At 39.8% G+C, this 21,857-nt stretch overlaps 1 protein-coding gene and 1 long non-coding RNA gene across 10 annotated transcripts in view; one reads left to right on the top strand and one right to left on the bottom strand.

The window, feature by feature from the left end:
* The window catches only part of LOC308457564, a 206,725-nt gene that overhangs the window by 10,966 nt on the left and 173,902 nt on the right, over positions 1-21,857 (top strand). The gene's annotated exons all lie outside the window — the stretch shown is intronic.
* On the bottom strand, positions 8,797-20,427 carry LUM (lumican). Its single transcript, XM_081024123.1, has 3 exons — positions 20,129-20,427; positions 15,141-16,055; positions 8,797-9,873 (listed from the first exon to the last, which is right to left on the bottom strand). The coding sequence occupies exons 2-3, from the start codon at positions 16,033-16,035 to the stop codon at positions 9,719-9,721; spliced, it is 1,050 nt and encodes a 349-aa protein (XP_080880249.1). The 5' UTR covers positions 16,036-16,055; positions 20,129-20,427; the 3' UTR covers positions 8,797-9,718.

Raw genomic sequence — 21,857 nt, 5'->3', positions numbered from 1 at the left:
ATAAAGTGGTCTCCAGATTTGAAGAATCTTTTTGCTTTGAAATTGGCTGATGCAACTACTAAAGTGGGCTAGGAGGTAGTTATTGGAATGGTGCCTCTATGCCGTTACTGATGTGCAACAACTTGCCTGTAGTGTTCTGTTGGGGCACAAGCCACAAATATCAGTAGCACTAGCATGGTACTCACCCAACCTCCACCTGCCACTTGCAAGGGCGCATGTTTCTCTCTACTGTTGGCCAATAACCACAGGCAGATTTTAAGACAAAAACATTACCAATCTAACAACCTGACTACTTGTCATTTGCAAAACAATTTTTTTTTAAAGAAACTGTGAAATATTGACAGCAAAATGTGTTTCTGCTTAATTAGTAGGACTTGGGGTGGAATTCAGTGTTGGGCTAGTACAAGTGTTCTGCCTGTACAAGTCTAGCAGCTTACTACCCCTCTCTACCCACTGCATGTTATTCTGGGGGTTCTCTTAATCCCACTCGCCCCCAACCCAATTTTGATAGTGGGGCGGGGAGGGCCCTGGGGAGGAAACATTCTTGCTTAGGGTTTTCAGTGCTGGGGCATGTTGGGTCAATCCCTCCATTGGTATCTAAGTGCTGTAATGCAAAACAGTTTTAGTTCTAACTCTGTGGCGTTTTGGTTTAATAAAACATATAATTACAATGTTTTATAGCATTGAGTTCTTCATTCCTCAAAATAGTAGTGATAAAGGAAGAAAGCCAATGACAGGTGTCATAGAAACACTTTCAATGTGATCCATGGAAAGTGTGCTTAATTCTACAATCAGGAACATGCTTACTTGAATTCCGTACCTACTGTGTGATTTAATTTCCCAGGTGAGGGTGTTGGGACTTGATTGTTCCCATTAGAACTTGTAGAATGTTTGTGCATCTTTAAACAGACAAGTTCCATGGATTCTAGTGGGGTTAAACTATGCCTAATCTGTCTTGTATTCAGTAATCTTTCTTGTATTCAATTTAATCAGAGAATCATAGAATTGTAGAGTTGAAAGGGGATCCTAAGGGTCCTCTAGTCCAACCCCCTGCAATGCAGAAATCTAGACTAAAGCACCCATGACAGAATGCCATCCAACCTTTACTTAGGGTCTCCGGAACCTTGATCATCTTGCTCACCCTCCTCTGCACAGGTTCCAGCTTGTCAATATCCTTCTTAAATTGTGGCACCCAGAACTGGACACAGTACTTCAGGTGTGGCCTGACCAAAGCAGAGTAGAGTGGTGCTATTATTTCCCTTGATCTGGACACTATACTTCTGTTGATGCATTAGAATAGTATTAGGGTGTGTGTGTTTTTTGCTGCTGCATCATACTGTTGACTAATGTTGAACTTTTTTAAAAAATCAAACGCAAAATGTGATCATAATATGGTGCCTTGCATGCACTGTATAGAGAAACATTCATATTTGCACCAAGGAATTGTGCAAGCTTTTGCAAGGATGCAGAGTAAGAGCCAGAATAAATGTGACATTAGGAACACAGGAAGTGCCATATATCTGTTGGCCCATCTAGCTCAGTATTGCCTACACTGATTGGCAGGGGTAAAGAGAGTTTCAGACAAGAATCTTCCCCAGCCCTATGTGGAGATGCCACAAACTGAACCGGGGGCTTTCTACATGCAAAGCCATGATCTCTTCCACTGACCTGCAACCACTTCCTAAAATGCATATTTGAATTTAACATGCACTACTTCTTCATTTTAAATGCAAATAGCTACTAGGTGGTAGTGTGTGATCACTGTCAAAATTGTAGCATGTACGGAGGGAATTTTTTAACCCTTTCTTGTTTTGGTCTTGAATAAAATAGCTACTCTGAAGCTTTTATTGCGTTGGCATGAAATTCCCCATAGGTGCTTAAAGGGACTTTCCTCCTAATAGAAATACGGTTTCGGAATAGTGATCTTTCTCATAGCTGCAGCAGGGGAGGAAACAGTTAAATTCTCACTTCACACATGCTGTGATGCATCCTCTCAACAATGGGTTCTGTTTGCATTTTTAAAATTTGCACATAAATGCAAATACACTTTTACTGTCATGTCTGGTTTGACCTCTATTGGTTCATTTAACACAGGTTTGTCAATTGTCTATTTTACATACCCTCATCTTTATTAATAAGGAACACTCTAGTTTGAGCCTCTGGGCATATTCTTGAGGGAGGATGCAGCGTTGCAGTCTAAGTGTGAAGTCACAATGGAAAAAAACAATGGAAGTTTGCAGAATATGTACAGACACCTAAGATGTTATGTATTGTGATAGCTACACATTCCGGACAAATATACATTCATTTAGTGCTATATAAACATTTCTAATAAGCAGACTATTGTTAACAAATGACCGCTCCCCACATCAAATGGGGGTGCCTTCTATGTGATCATGTGCAGCCCCCCGGATCCCAGTGCGACTCCTGGTAGTTCGGGCTGGCTTCATCCTCCCCAGGCTGGATACTTGGAGGTCTCTGCCTAGCTCAGCCAATCTAGATTAGGGTCATCATGTAAGGGGGAAAAAACCCCTTTTCTGTAGAAATATGGGATGCCTTAATAACATATGTATCAGAAACTGACTGCGACATGCACATTTTTTTGTGTTGTTAGATTAGAAAAACTAAATAAAAGCATTTATTAGAAGGAAGCAGCAGAGCAGAATGTTCCAAGGACAACCAATCAATATGCCCAAACTTCTACAAAAGAACTCAGTCAAGGAAAGAATTGGAGGTGAATGCTACCACTTCAGATGTATTTGGAGCACATCCAAACAAGTTTAATCTGAAGTGGTCTGAACCAAAGCAGCTGGAACTGCTTTGGAGATTTGGAAAGGTTTTCATTTTTAGGGTCCTTCCTCAGGTTGATACTTTGATGTAGCTCCCACATTTGACTCTGTGTTATCCATAAAGTGAAAATGCGAGGTAGAGTGGGTGGGGTGTAATTCTGTGACAGACAGCTTTATTTTCCAACCAGGGAATGACTTTACCAGGGCTATTTTTTTCACTTCCTGTCACAGTGCTTTTGGAAGGATGTAAATGACCATGATAAAATACTCTTCTTTGCTCTTTGTGACTGGCAGCAGCAGTGCACTGGGTGTTTGTGGCTCCCGGAACTGTTTTGAGAACCATGACGTACAAAAAATAAGATATTTTACTGCCTCTTTTGCCATTAGTATCACATTAAACACCATTAAGCATAGTATTTTATTTTTAGTACATCTGCTTTGCTAGAGAAAAAGTAGCTTAAGTAACTTTTCCTTACACTGAATTAGGTCTCACTCAGTAGGTGATTTTCCTGCCATCCTATTTGAGATTTGCTTTAAAAAACTACAACCTAGAGATGCCAGGATTCAACCAGGGACCTTTGCATGCCAAACATGTGCTCTACCATTGAGCTACAACTCCTCTACTACCAATTTGAAGGGTAACATCAACAGGCAGGAATGAAAAATAAATTAGAAACACAGTTGTATAGAAACTTTAGCTATTGTTTAGCTATTGTTTTATCAATTTGGCTGTGATATTGACCAGCTTTCTGGGGGAAAAATTATTCATTGTTATTCTAAATGAAATACCAAATCTGGTTTGAATTTGTGCTTTTATGGGTTTGTCTAGTACTTGTATCTAGCAGATGGATTATTTAGAGGAAAATGAAGCCACGAGGCTCTTTTACAGAGTCTGGGACTTGAGAGTTCTAAAAAAATGTATCCATCATACACTAGAAACAGAGGCAGCGGGTATTAAAAGTGTGGATTCTACATCATCATCATCATCATCATCACCACTTAATTATTAAAAATATCTCTAAGCAGGGTACAAAAAACTGAAGCAACAACAGACAGCTTAAACAAAATATTAAAAAAATACAATTACCTATAAAATGTACATCCACAAAAGTCTCACAACAAGGAGTTCATGGAAACAGCAAATATCACCCTAGTATCTCACTCTACTTGTTTTTTATGGGCAGGCCTAAGGTAGATGGTACTTCCTGAGGCTGCCAACAGCTGTGTCCCCCTCAGCTGCATTCTCCACACTCTGTTCCAGGTACAGAAGATTTATTGAGTTTCCCAGGGGGTCCTAAGGATGGAGAAAGGCTCTCCCTTCACGCACAGCTCTTTCTTCACCCTCTGTTTCTCCTCCTCCTCCTCCAGATCCCATTGAATCAGTTAAAGCACCATAACTTATTTGTGTCCACCATCCTTAAGCTCTTCCTACCTCTTCTACCAGAGGTCTGCCAACAGAAGTTCCACACATTTAGCCACAACTGCTAAATGATTCAGAGGGAGTACACTTCTGGATGCAACATACAAGTGACAAAGAGGCATCTTTGAAGGCGGGTCCATTAGGGTGAATGAGGCACTGCCCCACCAGGCTCAAGCAGCCCCCATCCTGCTGTATTTGGAGCCCAGAAGGAATTTGTCTTCAAACAGATTGGCTCCCTTTGCAGGTTTTGCCTTCCTGATAGCAATAGTCACAACTTTGGCAGAGGGAATCCTAGTCTAGCAGCAGGTGGGGGGTGAAGTGGTGTGTCACCCCAACCTCAGAAAAGGCGTGTTCACAGGGTACCCCGTTAGAGAGGTCTAGATCAGGCCTAGGCGAACTCAGCCCTCCAGATGTTTTGGGATGACAACTTCCATGATCCCTAGCTAACAGGACCAGTGGTCAGGGATGATGGGAATTGTAGTCCCAAAACACCTGGAGAGCCGAGTTTGCCTAGGCCTGGTCTAGATGGAAGTCTCTGTCCAAAAGCCAAGGCATTTGGCTGATGGTCCATAGAGCTGCCTTCAGCAGCCTGGGAGGGCCATCTGTGTAGGTCTGCATCTTGTGGATAGCCCATTAATCCTAGGCTCGACCCTGTCATGCCTCAGCCCTACACCAGGAGGCTGAGAGGGATATACACCCAATGCTTAAGTCAAATCCCACCTCCATCTGGAATTGATAAAATTGTGACCAGTTTAAAATACCAGAGTGTTTTCTTGTCCAGTTTGTTCACTTTCCTTAATGCCTTGGGTTCGCTGTGCATGGGTCTGCAATAATATTGTTATTAGTGGAATTTGCATCCTACCTTTTTTCTGGTGTTTGAGCTTCAGAGACTTGCCAGCAATCACTTAGTTGGATTGGATTTATGGCTGAACTTATTTAATTTTTTTATCACCCTTCATCCTAAAATTACAGGACAGTTCACAGCATAAAAGTACAAAATGAGAACACAAAATACATAAACAAAAACAAACCAATAATCCCCCCTTTCACCACCACCCCAATTTAAAAGGTCATAGAATGTTAATCAGCCAGAGGCCTGTTTATAGAGAAACATTTTTGCCTGGCACTTAAAGAAATGTAATGAAGGTGCCAGGCAAGTCTCTCTGAGGAGAGCATTCCACAAATGGAGCCACTGCAGAAAAGGCCCACTCTCAGTTGCCTCCCCCCGGACCTCTCATGGATGAGGCTCATGAACAAGGGTCTCAGATGATGAATGCAGGGTCCAGGTCGGTTTATATGGGAAGAGGCAGTCCCTGAGGTATTGCAGTCTTGGATTGGAAGCTGTACCTATCAACAAATATCCTGCATCTAATAACCTGTGACATCACACACACACACACACACACACACACACACACACTTTCCTCGTATGATGTGTCTGTTGGATTTTGTTTCATATTTGAAACATCACTAGTGATACCAGTCTGGTATTTTATAATTCTGAGTTGCCTTGTTTGTTGCACCTGATCCAGGAAGGAGCACTCTGCCCTGTACTAACTGGAGGCTGCAGCAGTCAGCTCTGTGGCAGCCGAGTTCGGTTTCTAATTGATGTTTCATAATGAGTCTGTGTATAACACCAGTAATTTTGACAATCTGCTATAGTCATTCATTATTGTACACAAAAAGAGCATGTTAACTTGGCTGCTGTTAATACATTTCCAGCTTTATTTAGCATGATCTATAATGGTCATTTTAAACATATTCTTGCTGTTTCTTTACCATAGTGATTCCATAATGTTTTTGTGATTCTATGCAAGTGCTTAAGAATTATGTTTCTTTTGGCTGTATAATTTAACCAGGCTGGTATATCAATCTTGACATAAATCTGTTTCATAATTTGCACAAGGACCTGGTTGCATTGTTCACAATGTAAAAAGTTGATCCTGATTAAATTATAAGGTAGATAACCAAATGTCTGCAAGTGTCTCTGTAATTTCTATTCATTTAGCAGAAATACCTATGTCAATTGGCAATCTAGACAAATAGTAGAATATATGGTTGTCTGAATCATAGAAATCATAGAATCGTAAAGTTGGAAGGGACCAAAACCCAAACCCATACAATGCAGGAATCGCATCGAAAGAATGCTTAATATATAATTTTGTGAAATTGATGTCTCTGTTTGGCACACAGAAATTTCAGTGAGCACTGGATAACCAGGGGTAAGAAAACTGTGCCCCTCCATTGGTTACTAGACTTCAGCTCCCACCACCCGTGACCACTGGCCATGTTTGCTGGGGCGTTGGAGTTGCATGGGAGTTGGAGTCCAACAACATGTGAAGGGCCACAGGTTCCCTAACCCTGCTCTGATGTTAGAAGCATCAAGGGCAGGAAAGCTGCACTCAGTACCACACATTTATATATTTGGTCTCAGCTCTATGTCTCCTTTGGATACTATGCTCCCTGAGTACTTGAAGGACCATCTTTCACCAGCCAAACCTGCCTGTACATTGAGGTGCTATTGATGGTCCTTCTCCAGGTGTCTTCACCTTTAGAAACTGTGGCACCTCTTTCTTCCCCAATGCAACATATTGCTGTACCCCAGAGCACCGGGATATGAGTATACTCCTGCAACATTACACTCAATGGGATTCCTACTATTAAGAAAGATGAGTTTGTATTATATTTTACTGCTTGACCTATTGTACAGTGGTACCTTGGGTTAAGTACTCAATTCGTTCCGGAGGTCCGTACTTAACCTGAAACTGTTCTTAACCTGAAGCACCACTTTAGCTACTGGGGCCTCCTGCTGCTGCCGTGCCACCGGAGCACGATTTCTGTTCTCAACCTGAAGCAAAGTTCTTTACCTGAAGCACTATTTCTGGGTTAGCGGAGTATGTAACCTGAAGCGTATGTAACCTGAGGTACCACTGTATTCTTATGCTAACATTTTATGGGCAAGCATGAGGAAGGAGGGAGATGCAGCCCAAGATAGGCGAAGAGGTGGTAAGGGAACACCTAGCTACTTTACACGAATTCAAATTTCCAGGGCCTGATGGGCTGCACCCAAGGGTACCAAAGGAGCTTGTGGATCTTTGAGAATTCTTGGAGAACAAGTAATGTCCCTGCAGACTGGAGGAAGGCAAATGTCCCCATCTTCAAAAGGGGGGGGGGGGAGACCCAAGTAACAGGTAAGTCTGATGTGACATTAGCGGTTTCAAAGTATCTGGGCCTGTTGTTTTTCAACATCTTTATAATTGACTTGGATGAAGGAATTGAGGGGATACTCATCAGTTTTGCAGATGATACCAAACTGGGAGGGGTAGTTAATGTCACAGAAGAATTGTTATAATCAGGATTCAGTATGATCTTAACAGAGTGGAGAACTGGGCCCATACTAACAAAATGAGGGTGACCAAGATGATCACGGGTCTGGAAACCAAGCCTTATGAGAAATGCTTGAGGGAGTTGGGTATGTTTAGCCTGGAGATGAGACTGAGAGGAGATATAATAGACATCTTCAAATACTTAAAAGGCTGTCACATGCAAGATGGAGCAAGCTTGTTTTCTCTTGGTCTGGAGGCCAGGACTCAAACCAATGGGTTCAAGTTACAAGAAAGATTCTAGCTACTGGAAACTCTCAGAACATTCAAGAATCCATCAGATTCCGTAAGTCTCCAGGGGTAGAACATCTTAATAGTCCACCTGCACAGGTCAAGGTTGTTGCTGTGAGATAAAACCTTAGGTTATCTAACATCACACTTGAGACCACTTCCACCACTTCAGTCAAGGAAGCTGTTGGAATGCTAGGGCAGTCTCTGCATCTGGGACCTTCTTATTGTTTCTGCCATTGTTTCTGGTCTCCAGTCCAGTAAAACTTGTATAATAAAATGAATTTGTCATTGGAGTTGATTCAGAATTTCCTGCTTCTAGTGCTGCAATAAAATAGGTTTCTGCCATACAGTGTGGCTAGTCTAAATCCTCCATGCAGAACTTGTGTAGCTACATTTGAAAGTATTGACTGCAACCCTGCACACATTTGAATATGCTTATGTCCCTCTGAGGGACGCGGGTGGCGCTGTGGGTTAAACCACAGTGCCTAGGACTTGCTGATCGAAAGGTCGGCGGTTCGAATCCCTGCGACGGGGTGAGCTCCCGTTGTTCGGTCCCAGCTCCTGCCAACCTAGCAGTTCGAAAGCACCCCAAAGTGCAAGTAGATAAATAGGGACCGCTCTCCAGCGGGAAGGTAAACGGCGTTTCCGTGTGCTGCGCTGGTGCTGGCTCGCCAGCTGCGGCTTAGTCACGCTGGTCACGTGACCCGGAAGCTGTCTCCGGACAAGCGCCGGCTCCCGGCCTCTTGAGCGAGATGAGCGCGCAATCCCAGAGTCGGTCACGACTGGACCTGTTGGTCAGGGGTACCTTTACCTTTTACCTTTATGTCCCACTGATTTCCTGGGAGTTCTATGAAGGTTATTATCAGAGTATCCTCTTATCCATAATTCAGCTCATTGGAATTAGATACAAGGCACATGGTAGATAAGTTTTGTTATGTTTTGTTTTTAAAAAAGAACTTTTAAAACTATGAAATACATAAAACAATTTATTTGATGGAGTTGTAGTCTTACAATAATTCAGCAAAATATAGTGTATTTTTTGGTTTGTTTTCATCTGCACTTACTGTTTTCTAAAAATGTAAACATACATTGACAATAATTTGCACTCAGTATTTTTATTTGCTATGTTTTATTTCTACAATCATGTTAAATGTAGCATGCAAATAACTGAATAACAATAATGGTGTACATGTTTGACTGTAAAGTAACAATTCCATTTTAAAGATTTAAACAAACCACACCAAAACATTTTTTACTGATTAAATATAAAATGCGTTAACAAAATAAAAACCTGGAAAATGTTGCTTTTTTTCAATTCTTTGCATAAATCATAGTTAACTGGGGTTTTAAAATATGTTTTTGTATGTGTTATCAATTTATATAGCTATAATGATTTATTGCTTTCCCGTGTAATATAATCACAACAAGAAAGCAAATCAAAGGAATAAAAGTGGATGAGAACCTTTGATTTGAATATAGGAAAATAATGTACATATATTGGTCCAGCCCTAAAGTACTAAATACTCTATCTAGATCAGAATATGCCTGACTTCTGCAAACCTGAGTTAGGACTGCACACCTGAGTAGGACTGCACACAAGGAGTGGTGTGTGTTTATCATGCATGTACAGTGCTTTTTAAAAATATCCTTTTCAAACTCAGGCTGTACTTGTCTAGAAAAGAAACATGAAAACAATTTTGTCCACAATCTATGGGGACATCCTAGCTTTACAAAACTTTGACCTCACAGATTTTCTAGAACAGAAGCATTCTTTTTAAAGGTGGCCATGCTGCTTGTTAACAAACACAATTGACATTCTGCAATACGACATTCTAGCTTTAAAGTGTGGTAAATTACAAAAATGGAGATGGCCACTGAATGAAGTAATGCACAAATCACTCCACGGTGATATCAGCAGCCATTCGGAGACAGCTGTACATTTCTTGAGGAAGATCAGATCTTGTGAGATTATTTGCATCCAAACGCAGATGTCTGACCCTTGAGTAGGCTAGCGCTCCAACAACTTTGCAAAAGCTGCTCACTGGAAATTCTGTAATATCAAAGGCACATTATTAGTAGCAGAATCATATACAGTAGTCCCTTGGGTTAAGAACAGCTTAGTTTATGAACAACTTGGATTAAGAATGCTGCAAACCTGGAAGTAGGTATTTTGGTTTGTGAACTTTGCCTTGGAAGCAGAACATGTTCTACTTCCTGTTGAGTGTGTTCCATTTGTAAATTGAGTCCCCCGCTGCTATGGGAAAGCACGCCTTGGTTTAAGAGCGCTTTGGTTTAAGAACGGACTTCCAGAACGGATTAAGTTCCTAAACCAAGGTACTACTGTATCCCCCAAGTGGTATTCCCTGGAATGTACCAAGATTTTGTATATTGAAACATATATTGGCTATTGGATTTGTCTTCTTTGCAATAACATCATGATTGTGGCATGTGATCATCTCATGAGTCATAGTCAAAGGGATCCATGTCTGTGTTCTTAGAGTCATAGCTAATTATAAAAATAAATGAATTAACCTCTGATATTGTATTATTTTAAAATATTTTCTCTACAACACATGAGAATTATGCAATTCCTCCCCCTGCTGCATTAAATTATAATTACTATCAACAACTCAGTATCTCCTGAAATTCTTGGAATTAGTGAAGTTTGCTAACAAATACTTCAAACTGAGTGCTAGTGTATTTCATTTTGTAGATAAATTGGAAGGGGTAGCAAAGTTATTAAATGAAGATAATTATTGCAAAAGATTGTGGAAACAAACTGGTGATTAACAAATTTTGGCCATCAGAACAAGTTTTTTTTAATTATTACAATTTTAGGATTCTAAAATCGGTCTCCTTATAACAATTGTAAATGAAAGATTTGCACTAGATTTGAGATAAAGAGACAGGGGTAAATTTATAGAGTAGATTTTGTAATTTTAAACTCGAGACCTCATGTGTGGTCCATTGTGGTCTGGAAGGTTCCCCTCAATCTTGTATGGGGTAGATTAAAGAAGTGCTCCTTTAGGGAGAGATTTGCTCAATTGAGACTGAAGGTCTCATCAGAGTTTTAGTTGGCTGGTAATGGTAACTGTAACTAATACTTCCACTCATAAATTTGGTTTTATCTTTGCATTCTTTGGCACTAGTTAAATTTCCATTGCCACTGAGGCCAAACTAGACTTGATGTAGTAGTGGTTGGTGGGGCTGCACAGGTGGGGACTGTGTTGGTTGAGCTCTTGACTTCCCCCTGCCATGCATCACTGGGCCTGCACCATGCTGAGCTCCCAGCTGTCTTGCCCCCACCCTCCACTGCCCTAGCAACCAGCAGTGATGCAAATCATTGGGAAACCAGGAGGACAATGCAGCCCCACGTGCAAAGTCCCATCAAGTGCTACTGGTTTGATGACAAATGCAGGTCTGTGTGGCTGCCACACAGTTAAAAAGCAGCAGAAGCACACTGTGATTTGGAGAGGAGAAGTAGAGGTAAAGCTGAGGTTTTTTACTTTCTCAACAGTTGTCTGGCCACTACAAAACTGATTAAGAGCTGATTAATCTGATGAAGCATACCAAAATCAGATAAAATATACCAAAATACAGATTACAGAATGGCATGAAGCAACTGAAAGCATTCAAAGTAAGGCTAATCCAATCATGTATTACTGTCCTGCAATGTGAACATCAGTCTGCCCATAAAATGTGGGGAAATGTTTGAGTAGGAACATTTTTTATTATTATTCTTATTTGACTGCAAGGTGCAGATTGATGTGATACCTTTGCTTGATCTCACTGGAAACACCTGGAGATTTTAAAATGATGGCCTGTTGATGTATGGATGCATGAATATGAAAAGAACTTTCTATACAATCAACCATGGGTTGCCTTGCTGGGATGGGAGACCATTTTGCAGTGACACAAGTCCTCTCTTGTCTGTAGGTCTCGGAGGATAGTGCTTTGAGGACTTGTGTTCAACCCATTGACTGAGGTTCCACAGGGTTCAGTTTCATCCCCTTTGCATTTCAGAATCTTCGTGAAACCACTGGGAGAGTCTATCTGGGGATGGGTTTTCATCAGTATGCCAATATCTTCTTTCAGTTGTATTCTGGTGAAAAGGTTCTTACAATGTACTCCAAAACAGTGGTTATGTAGAGCTAGGGTATCTTTTCTCTCTTATGTCCTGGAGCAACAGAAGACATTGTTCTTTAAACAAGTTTTTGATTCTGTTGCTGCTTAACTTACTTTATTGATTGATTGTTTTGGCTCTTTGATGCTGTTTTTAGTCTATTGTGTTTTTGAGATTACAGTATTGTGATTTTATGCTTTTTATATATATTGTAAGCTGCTTTGAGCAACTCCTTTTTGGGATACACATTTTGTATAAATAGGAATAAATAAAGCATCTGCTTCATCAGGAGCTCTTTAAAAGTGTGTCAAATATCTATCATCTAATACATTTTATATATATCAAGCACTGCACTAATAATCATGGTCAAGCTGCTATATTTAAGTTGTCAGGCCACCGTTCATAGTGGCCATGTGCAAATTTAGCAGTGTTAACAGTTACTAAGAACTGAACACTGGCTGAAGCTGGTTCCTGGTTTGGTGCTGTAGTCTAGACAAGCAGAAGACTACTGCTTAACTTCTATTCACCCAATAACCAAGAGGTTGTATAAGTTTAGTGTTTATACATTACTTTGGGTACCCATGGGCGCACATTGTTTTTCAGAGTCTTCTAGTCACCCTTTCCCAACTCTTATTCTGAAAACTAATAGCCACAAATGAAGAGGACCAATAGTGGCTGCTTGTTTCTTTACTGCCTTGCCTCTTTCCAAGTCTTCTTTTTTGCTTTTGCCAAATTGTTTTCCTTTTACTATGACTTATTACTCCAGCAAAGAAATTTCAGTGAAGCTCATCTACAGTAGGCATGTTCCTTGTGTTGATTTTTTCAAAACAAAATTTGACACCTCTTCACCCCATGCTAGTTTGATCATGCCATTAAGAATACTTTCACTGGAATAAGGATGGAAAGTGTTAGTCGCCCATTCTGTGTTATTTGAGTCCACTGTGTTATTTGAGTTCTCATGCATCTGTTGAATACCACAGTGCTCCCTTTAGGTAGTTATAGCTTTTTATTTATTACTAGTAGCAGCAATAGCAACATTACAACGACACGTTTCTTGTATATTAATGGACTTCTTTTCAAATAATTTTCACCTAGTGTTTGCTTTTTAGGCCTATTTCTGGAGTCATCACTTAGCATCCTATTCATTAGATGGGTTTTTGGTTTTTTGTGTGCAAATTCAGATCATAAATGGGTGATAGCCAACATTAGTCATAAAATAGACCAATTGAAATCAGTGGACTTAAGCCCACTGATTTCAGTGGGCTTAGTTTGAGTATGACTAATGTTGGATATCACTCAATATCATTAATTGATTTTCCCATGTCTTATGCACTGTCTACTCTGGACCAAAGTAACTAGTACTTATTGGGACTGGGTACAGCCTCCTAGCCACCTCATGACCTCAATCCATGGGTTCTGAATCAAGGAGACCCACATTGGGCTAAAATGGGGACCACCTGCCTAGCCCTGGATCTGGTCCCAAAGTAGTTGGGGGGGGGGCTTATGTTTAATTTGGGGTGGGTTTTGGGGGTGGTGGTTGTGTGTGTGTGTGTGTGTGTGTGTGTGTGTGTGTGTGTTTTAAGCCCTAATCAAACATACAGCCAGAAAGGGGGGGGTGTTCTCTTTCCTCCCCTCCCAACAAATAGCAGGGGGTAAATTCTGTGGGTATTCCTCTGCAGGAAGCTTCTTTGGAGCCCCGTTGAAATTAATAGGAGAGCAAGCTGGTGCTCAAATGAACCCTAACAATTAGAGATGGGATTGTGCAAACAATTTTCTAAGTGAACTATGCCTACTTATGTTGCAGTAGAATGGATTTATGGTTTTCATAGATGATAGATAGATAGATAGATAGATAGATAGATAGATAGATACGTTGAAGTATATCACAATTAGAAAAGAAAGCCAAAGGGGGCTACCAATCAAAACACCAGGTTTGTTTTGAAAGCAATGCTTCCCACAAGAGATGGTACGCACCAAGTTCATGCCACATTATTAATTGAATACAGGTTATAAAGACCACCCGCTTTCTCCATCTAGTGCATGTATTATTACCATGCAGTATTGCTTAGGACAGCCAGAACTACTTTTCTGAAAGAAGAAAAACACCATTTTTGTCACCAGGTCTGTTGTTTTCCAATGTGTCACCTTCAGGCAGGTTTCATTCATCTCCTCCAGCTCTTTGCTAGGTGAGACAGAATAAATGAAACTCCTGTTTGTGATGATTACTTGAGCCAAAGTATTAAAAAGATACAACTTCTGAGAGCTGAGATTTCTGGTAATAGTAGGCAGAAGAACTATATTTGAGCTGATGAAAGATGGACAAGTATGAAGCAAAGGGAAATGCAGGAGAACTGCAGGAAAGAAATTTTGATAACTATCATGCTTTTCATTATTTGGAAAGGCTATTTATGAAGAAATAATCTATTTGTACATGTGGGTATATATGTTTATTAATGGAAAGTATACCTATTTCTGAATAAAGGCATCTTTTGATTGGTGTAGTAGAACATTTGTTCACCAGTGAATAGATTGTTTATGAAGGGAATGTCAGATCCCACTGCTCTTAATTCTAATTCTTCATATTATTATTTTTATATTTATAGTACACTATTCTCTATTTTGATACTGGTTTTGTTGGTTACAAGTTGGCATCCCAATGTGCATGTCTTGTAAAATTTTTGACATCATAAAATACACAAGTGCTGTATTTTAGCAGAACTATATTCAGGCAAGAAGGTTGGTTCTTCACTTCTGTGGTAATATAGCAGGGCTGGCCCACTATGAGGTAGTGGCTTCTGCTAAGTTCTCACGAGTTCTTGCCAAAATATAATGAGATCTTGTAAGATCTCGTGCTCTGCAAGATCTCACTGGAACCCATCCTCACTGCTGCTTTGTGGGCGCTAGCATGCAACTCAGGTAAGGGAAAGTTTGGCAGAGATAGGGCTTCAGTGGTGGAACCTTCCCATTTCTCCTCAGGTGGCAGAATGGGATGGGCCACCCCTGACCCTATAGTTACCTCTGTGAGGAAACCAATGTATGAATGCATCCTGGCAATAATATCACTCCCTGTAAGGAGTACTAAGCAGTGCAGGCAGGAGGGAGTTCCATAGGTCAAACTTAAGGACACACCTGTTATTATCTAACATTTCATTGTATCACCTTTACCTTTTTTCAAAAAGGGAAACATTACTCACTGTTTATCTGATTGACTTGGAGGTAGTAGTTTTCGAGATGCTCATTTACTGTTGGAATGCTCTTCAGCTGATTATAGGAGAGATCCAGCTCAACAAGGGTAGATATATTGAAAGCATTGCCTGGTATTCCAGAATCTGTCAACTTATTGTGAGATAGACGTAAATACTGAAGATCTTTAAAACCCTGGAAATACTGATCAGGAATGTTGGAAATCTGATTATTGTCAAAATACAGCATCATTAAATTAGGGGGCAGTCCCAAAGGCAGTTTAGTAATCTTATTAAAGCTCAAGTCAAGATACAAAAGTGCATTTAGGCCTTTAAAAACTCCAGAAAGTGTATCTTCAGACAGTTGGTTGTGCTGTAGGTGAATGACAGTCAGATTCACTAGTCCTTCAAATGTGTTGGGATTGATTTTTGAAATCTTGTTATGAGTGAGTTGCACGTCATCCAGAGTATTGGGAAGTGGTCCAACAGCTTCGGTTAAATTGTTGTTATTAATATGAAGTTTTTTTAAACTCTTTAGCTTGGCGAAGACTCTGCCTTTTATTTTTGAATTTTCCAGATGGTTATGATCTAGGATTAGCCACTCCAGGTCTGTTACATTATCAAAAGCTTTCTCTTCTATGCCTTCAATCATATTATGGCGGAGATACAGGTATTTAATTCCAGGAGGAATAATTGGGAGACTCTTCAGTTTAAGATTGTCACAATACATGGCTGATGGATAGCTTATAGGGCAAGTACATTCTGGTGCACAGACTGCTGTTGAGTGATCAAACATTGAAACAGCATAACCATAATCAGGCTGTGGAGCATAATACCCATCATAATCATATTGACAGAAGATGCCACTAATCAAGAAAAGGAAGAAAGGAAGAGAATTCAGATGCATCTTTGCAGTGTGTGTTGCTCCTGTTGAGGGGAGATGAAATGCATACAGTTACTTGACTGGTGATTACAAGGAAGCATATCAAAATAGTAAAAACAGAAGTTCATTTTTCTATGAAGGGGATGTATGGAAAATGAACTGACTGTATGAAAGTATAGTGAAATTTGGTGCATTGTTAATAATTATGATGGATAGAGAAATTAATATAGCTCAGAATATCTGTGTTCATATTCTAGTCAGGGATTGAGCCAGTTGGGATACTTTGGGCCTGTCAATGTTTCAATGTAACATACCTGTCCATGTGAAGATAAAATGGGATCACCCATGTATGATGACCATGGTGCAAAGTGGAATACAGTGTCATACATTATCTGTTACAAGAACTTCTTAATACATGTCCAACATTCAACATAGATATCACTTTCACATAACCATCATGTGCTAGACCATTTTCTTGCCTCGGTAATGGACTGGATGAGAGCCAATAAACTGAAGCTCAATCCAAATAAGACTGAGGCACTGTTAGTAAGTGGTTTCCTAGACTGTATGGGTAGGAGGTGGCCTGTTCTTGATGGAATAACATTCCCTTTGGAATGGAGCAGGTATGCAGCTTGCAGGTACTTCTGGATCCTTGAGGCTCAGGTGGCTTCAGTGATACAGAGTACCTTCCATCAGCTTTAGCTGGGAGCCCAGCTACGCCTCTATCTGGACAGGGATAGCCCAACTTCTGTCTATGCTCTGGTAATCTCTAGATTAGATTGCTGCAACACATTATATGTGGGGCTGCCTCTGAAGATGGAAACTTCAACTGGTGCAGAAATTAGCAGATAAATTGCTAACTGGGGCAAGAAGGTTAGAGCATATAAAGGCAATCCTGGCCCTACTGCACTGGCTGCCAATTAGTTTATGGGCCCAATTTAAAGTTCTGGTTTTGATCAGAAAGCCTTAAACGGCTTAGGACTGCAATACCTCAAGGACTGCCTCTCTCCATATGAACTGACCTGGACCTTGTGATCATCATCTGAGGCCCTTCTTCATGTCTCCTCCACAAGAGGTCCGGAGGATGGCAACATGAGAACAGGCCTTTTCTGTGGTGGCCCCTCATTTAGGGAATGCTCTCTCCAGGGAGACTTTGTTACATATATCTAGGCGCCAGGCAAATTGGCTAATTAAACAATCTATTGTCTTTTAAACTCTGTGGGGCAGGTGTTGCTGTTTTTGTTTGTTACTATGGTGGGTATTGGGACATGGGTGGCACTGTGGGTTAAACCACAGAGCCTAGGACTTGCCGATCAGAAGGTCGGCGGTTCGAATCCCTGCGACGGGGTGAGCTCCCGTTGGTCGGTCCCTGCTCCTGCCAACCTAGCAGTTCGAAAGCATGTCCAAGTGCAAGTAGATAAATAGGTACCGCTCCGGCGGGAAGGTAAACGGCCTTTCCCTGCGCTGCTCTGGTTCTCCAGAAGCGGCTTAGTCATGCTGGCCACATGACCTGGAAGCTGTACTCGGCCAATAAAGCGAGATGAGCGCCGCAACCCCAGAGTCGGTCACGACTGGACCTAATGGTCAGGGGTCCCTTTACCTTTACCTTATGGAGGGTATTTATGTGCTTTTAGATTGCAGACTTCCCTGTAATCCTTGCACGAAGGGTGTTACATAAATTTAATAAATAATACGTTATGAACAAACACTTTGGCATGCATTCATGTTGTTGGATCAGACTTTATTGGGGGGTGCATGTATATTTGTAATATTTGTAATAATTTCACTAGGAAATCAGAAAACATTAGGAAATGGATGGATAATACATATTGGAAATAGCAATTCTTATTGTATTTTTGTTTAACATGTTTCATTTGAATATGCTGGTTAACACATGCACTAAAGCACGTTCACATACTGGATGGAACATGTGTCTTTCATGTAGTTCCTTATTTGTTACATTTTAGGTTATTATAAATATATTTGACTTCAGACTTTTCCCAAAGCAAGAGTTCTTTGTAGTAAACGTTCCTATTGTTTCATAACATACACCTTTTTAGGATACCTCCACAAAGTGGGATACTTTATTTGGGTTTGATGAGGATAGGCTACTTGAGCATTTCAGCTGTTTACCTTTGAAATTCCACAAGCAACAATTGCATCTCAAAACTTGGGAACACACTTCAGCCTGACTGTCAGTAGTATTCCATTAGTGCAGGGAAAATGTAGCCAAAACGTATCTGCACAACCTCAGAGTGGAATCAACTGAAAACTTTTATGTGGTCAATTGTCAACTTAGTACTCATAGGAGCTTCTGTAAGTCCATACTGTTCTCAATGAACAAGAGTTTGTTTTGGTAGGGGTAGCCTTGGCAGAGGCATACAGGATAGGTTGACATAGAAGTGAGATAGAAATTTGGGGAAATTTAGCAGAATGAGTAGCACAGGAATTTAGGAAATCAATAAATAAATGCTGCCCAGAATATGGTCTGAAGGCAAATGAGGCTATCATCACCTTGCTGTAACTAAGCAAGTCTGGGTCTGGTCAGTGTCTGGAAGGGGGGATCATCTGGGAACCTCATGTATGCCCCTTGGGTTCTGTGATGGAAGAAAGGCAGGATATAAATGTAAGAAAAGGAATAAATGCCTCCATGGAAGCTCATCTTTGCAGTGCAGCTGCCACAGCTGCATTAGATTTGGACAGCCATAAGCAAATTTCATGTTCTCATGTTACAAGTGCATATTCTTTTGCCACTTGATTTTTTTGCCCTGGATAAATATGCCTAGCAACATCTTAATGGAATGGCTGGATCGTTTGTGTGCTGCACATGAAAATAAAAATTTAAAAACCTATTGCTTGTACTAATTACTTGTGCAGCAAAAGCTTTCTTTGCCCTAGGCAGTGATCATTCTGAAACACTGCATCCTCTCCATCCCAGAGAAATTTTAAAATATTGCCCTTGAGACCATAACATATAAATGCACCTTATTATTTAGCTGTAGCAATTTATTTTTAAAATAAAACATTTCTTTGTAGATCTTTGAGAGAACTAATAGTTGGATGTACAGAAAATGTTGGGCCTTGGTATGTATTTATGAAATATAATTTATTTATTCAGTGAATCCTTGCAAATTAGAGGTAATTAGGACCTTGGAAGTTTTGACAAGATAGAATTTGGGAAATGAAAGACATATGGATGAGATGGTTGAGCTTCCATTGGAGAAACTGGAAAATTTTCATTGATTTTAGTGAAGTTAGACAAATACTCAAACAAAAGGTTTTATATTTTAACTCCTAACCAATATATTTAAAAGATCTAGGATGGCATAGTATGTGGATGACTCCTTCAAGATTTCTCTTTAAAATTTGACTGACAGTTCATCATTGTGCTTTGTAATCCTAAGTATTACCATTTCACATGTGTGTGAATCAAGAATTGGGTCATTAGTAAACTGGTACTTTATGAACACTTCTCTGACACATATATTTGAAAATCTTCTAAAAATCTCCTTAAAATTTCTGTTGCAAGCATTACTTTGACATTTGGAATCTTCTTCCATGAAAAAAAAGAAGCCTATTACTTTGCAGTAAGCAAGCAAATTACTTGTGTGCTAGTTTTAAAAGTTTCGTTATGAAGACTCCAGAACATTTCCATGAAACAGGGAAACTAAACTGTAAACTGCTGCACACAAAACTCTCCAGCATATAATATTTTGTATAGTCTTCTTTCATGCATCATAATATTCCAATTATAGTGGAGTCAAATTAAGCATATTGATTTAAATTTTAACTCCATTTAAAAATTAATTTTTTTAAATTTTGTTAACATAGTAATCAGTAGTTGGATATATAGAAATTTTCGTTTGCTAGGATTTACCCCCCTCTCAAAGGCTTGGTCATTTGTACTGAATGTCCCTTCTCGTAGAAGCCAAGATGTTCTACAAAGGAGTACAACAATAACCCACAAAACATGTGGAGCATTTAAAAACAAACTGTGAAGGCAACTGCACAAAAGCAACTGTATTCAGTTTGCAAATTGGCAAAGTTGTGGCATGTTCTCATTACTGCTTCCTTCAGCTGTTTGATTGTTAGTGTTAAAGCATGCGAGAGCACTTACCTTTCTGACTTGAAGCTGCTTGCTTTAATTCCCACAGCAGATTCAGTAAGGGACTGGATCAACCAATATATGCTATAAACAGTGTCAGAAGGTAACTGGCTGCCAGATCCTCTGTGATACAAGGGCTTGGGGGAAAAAATCCTAGTCACGCTGTTGTCTGAGGCTATGTCATCATGGGATTCTGGTGGTGCGGTATGTAAAACTGCTGCTGTCTAATCAAGTGCAGGTGGACACTGAATTGTAAAGGACAACCCATCTGTTCTCCCTGTGGAACAGGATGGAGATAACCCCTTTAAGGAACCTGAAAAAGTTCAAGCTGACTACCACAGCATGAACAACAGAATTATAAAAGGGGGGAAACCAATTTTAAATAATGCTCAAATTGCAAACAGACATTGCATTTTCCCTAGCTCATTTTATAGCCTTCAGCAAAATCTAACAAATAACTCTCAAACCTCAGTGTAGCCACAGTTCTTAAGCCAAATGACTCGTTCCTTTTTTCTTGTTTTTCTTTCTGCTAAGTTATGCGCAGTACATAATGGTTCAATGAAAGCCTTAGCAGTGGAAAAAATATATAACCCCAAATGGTGAAACTACATGAGGTTTTTCCTTTACTGTACTGTAAAAAAAGTATTAGTAAAAGGGAAGATTGGATATGATGGGTCTGGTTAAATATACATCTAACCATAAACCATGTACATTTTATTTTATGGCTTAACCTAAATATTTATATAACAAAAACTCTCTCTGTATATGTGTGTGTGTGTGTGTGTGTGTGTGTGTGTATATATATATATATATATATATATGTATAATGTTGAGATAGAAATAAATGGTTGGCAGCTTCCTTAAAATTATACTAACATTTGTCCCTTTTAGGACATTCAGAATCTGGAAGCAATCAACTGAGTGTTGTCTGTTTCTTATTTCATGGATACTGTTCAAGAATGCTTCCTAAAGCTTGGATGTGAACGCTATTGAAATAAGACACTGCCAAATATAATGCTATAAAAATAAGGAAAATAATTGGCAAAACTTTAAGTATTCTTTCTGGTTCCAATATATCCAGAAAATTCCCATCAAAGATCTCCATTTTGTCTGAGACACATTGCTCCTTTAAAAGAGCGATCTTTACACCAACTGGTTTGGTGAGGGACAAGGAAGACAGGGCAAAGCATGATTCTTTCAGACAATCTAGAACAAACTTATTATTGCATCAGATAATTTTTTTTTACAGATTGCAGATACCATTGGTGTGGCAAATGTATACAATAAAATGCCTCTGCTTTGTGTATTAATAGCCTAATAACTACATTTATCTTCATGGGCTCTCCCACTTTGATCTTATGCTAAGTTTACCTTGTCTGCATAGGGTGTTAGACAATCAATCACCCTAGGGCTGTCTCTAATGTTGGTCATACTTGGAGTAGACCTACTGAAATTAATAGACCTTAGGTAGTCATGTCCATTAACTTCAGTGTGTCTACTTTGAGTATGACTAACATTGGAGGCAACCCATAGTATTTAGACTTGCGTTTAGACTGTTGCTTTATATAAAGAGAAGATAATTTGAGAACAACAGTTCTTATAAATGTAGTGATCACTTAGTCTCTACTCCCGCCTGAATGCTGTATGGCTGCTTTATTGTATTTATAATGCAATAATGTTCAACTTATTCTAAAATAGTTGTGATTATTTTAACGTAGGTTAGCTGCCTTGAAGAAATGAA

Source organism: Podarcis pityusensis, assembly GCF_964106645.2.
Source record: "Podarcis pityusensis genome assembly, chromosome: 10".
NCBI classification, from domain to species: Eukaryota; Metazoa; Chordata; class Lepidosauria; order Squamata; family Lacertidae; genus Podarcis; species Podarcis pityusensis.
Note: the sequence above shows the minus strand (reverse complement) of the source record. Positions and strands in the feature narration are given on the sequence as shown.

Excerpts from the sequence above, each read along its gene's own strand:
- LUM (XM_081024123.1), bottom strand. The coding sequence starts at position 16,035 with ATGCATCTGAATTCTCTTCCTTTCTTCCTTTTCTTGATTAGTGGCATC. Across the intron at positions 9,874-15,140 it reads CCAAGTCAATCAGATAAACA|AATTTCCAGTGAGCAGCTTT; the intron begins GTGAGTAATGTT and ends TTGATATTACAG.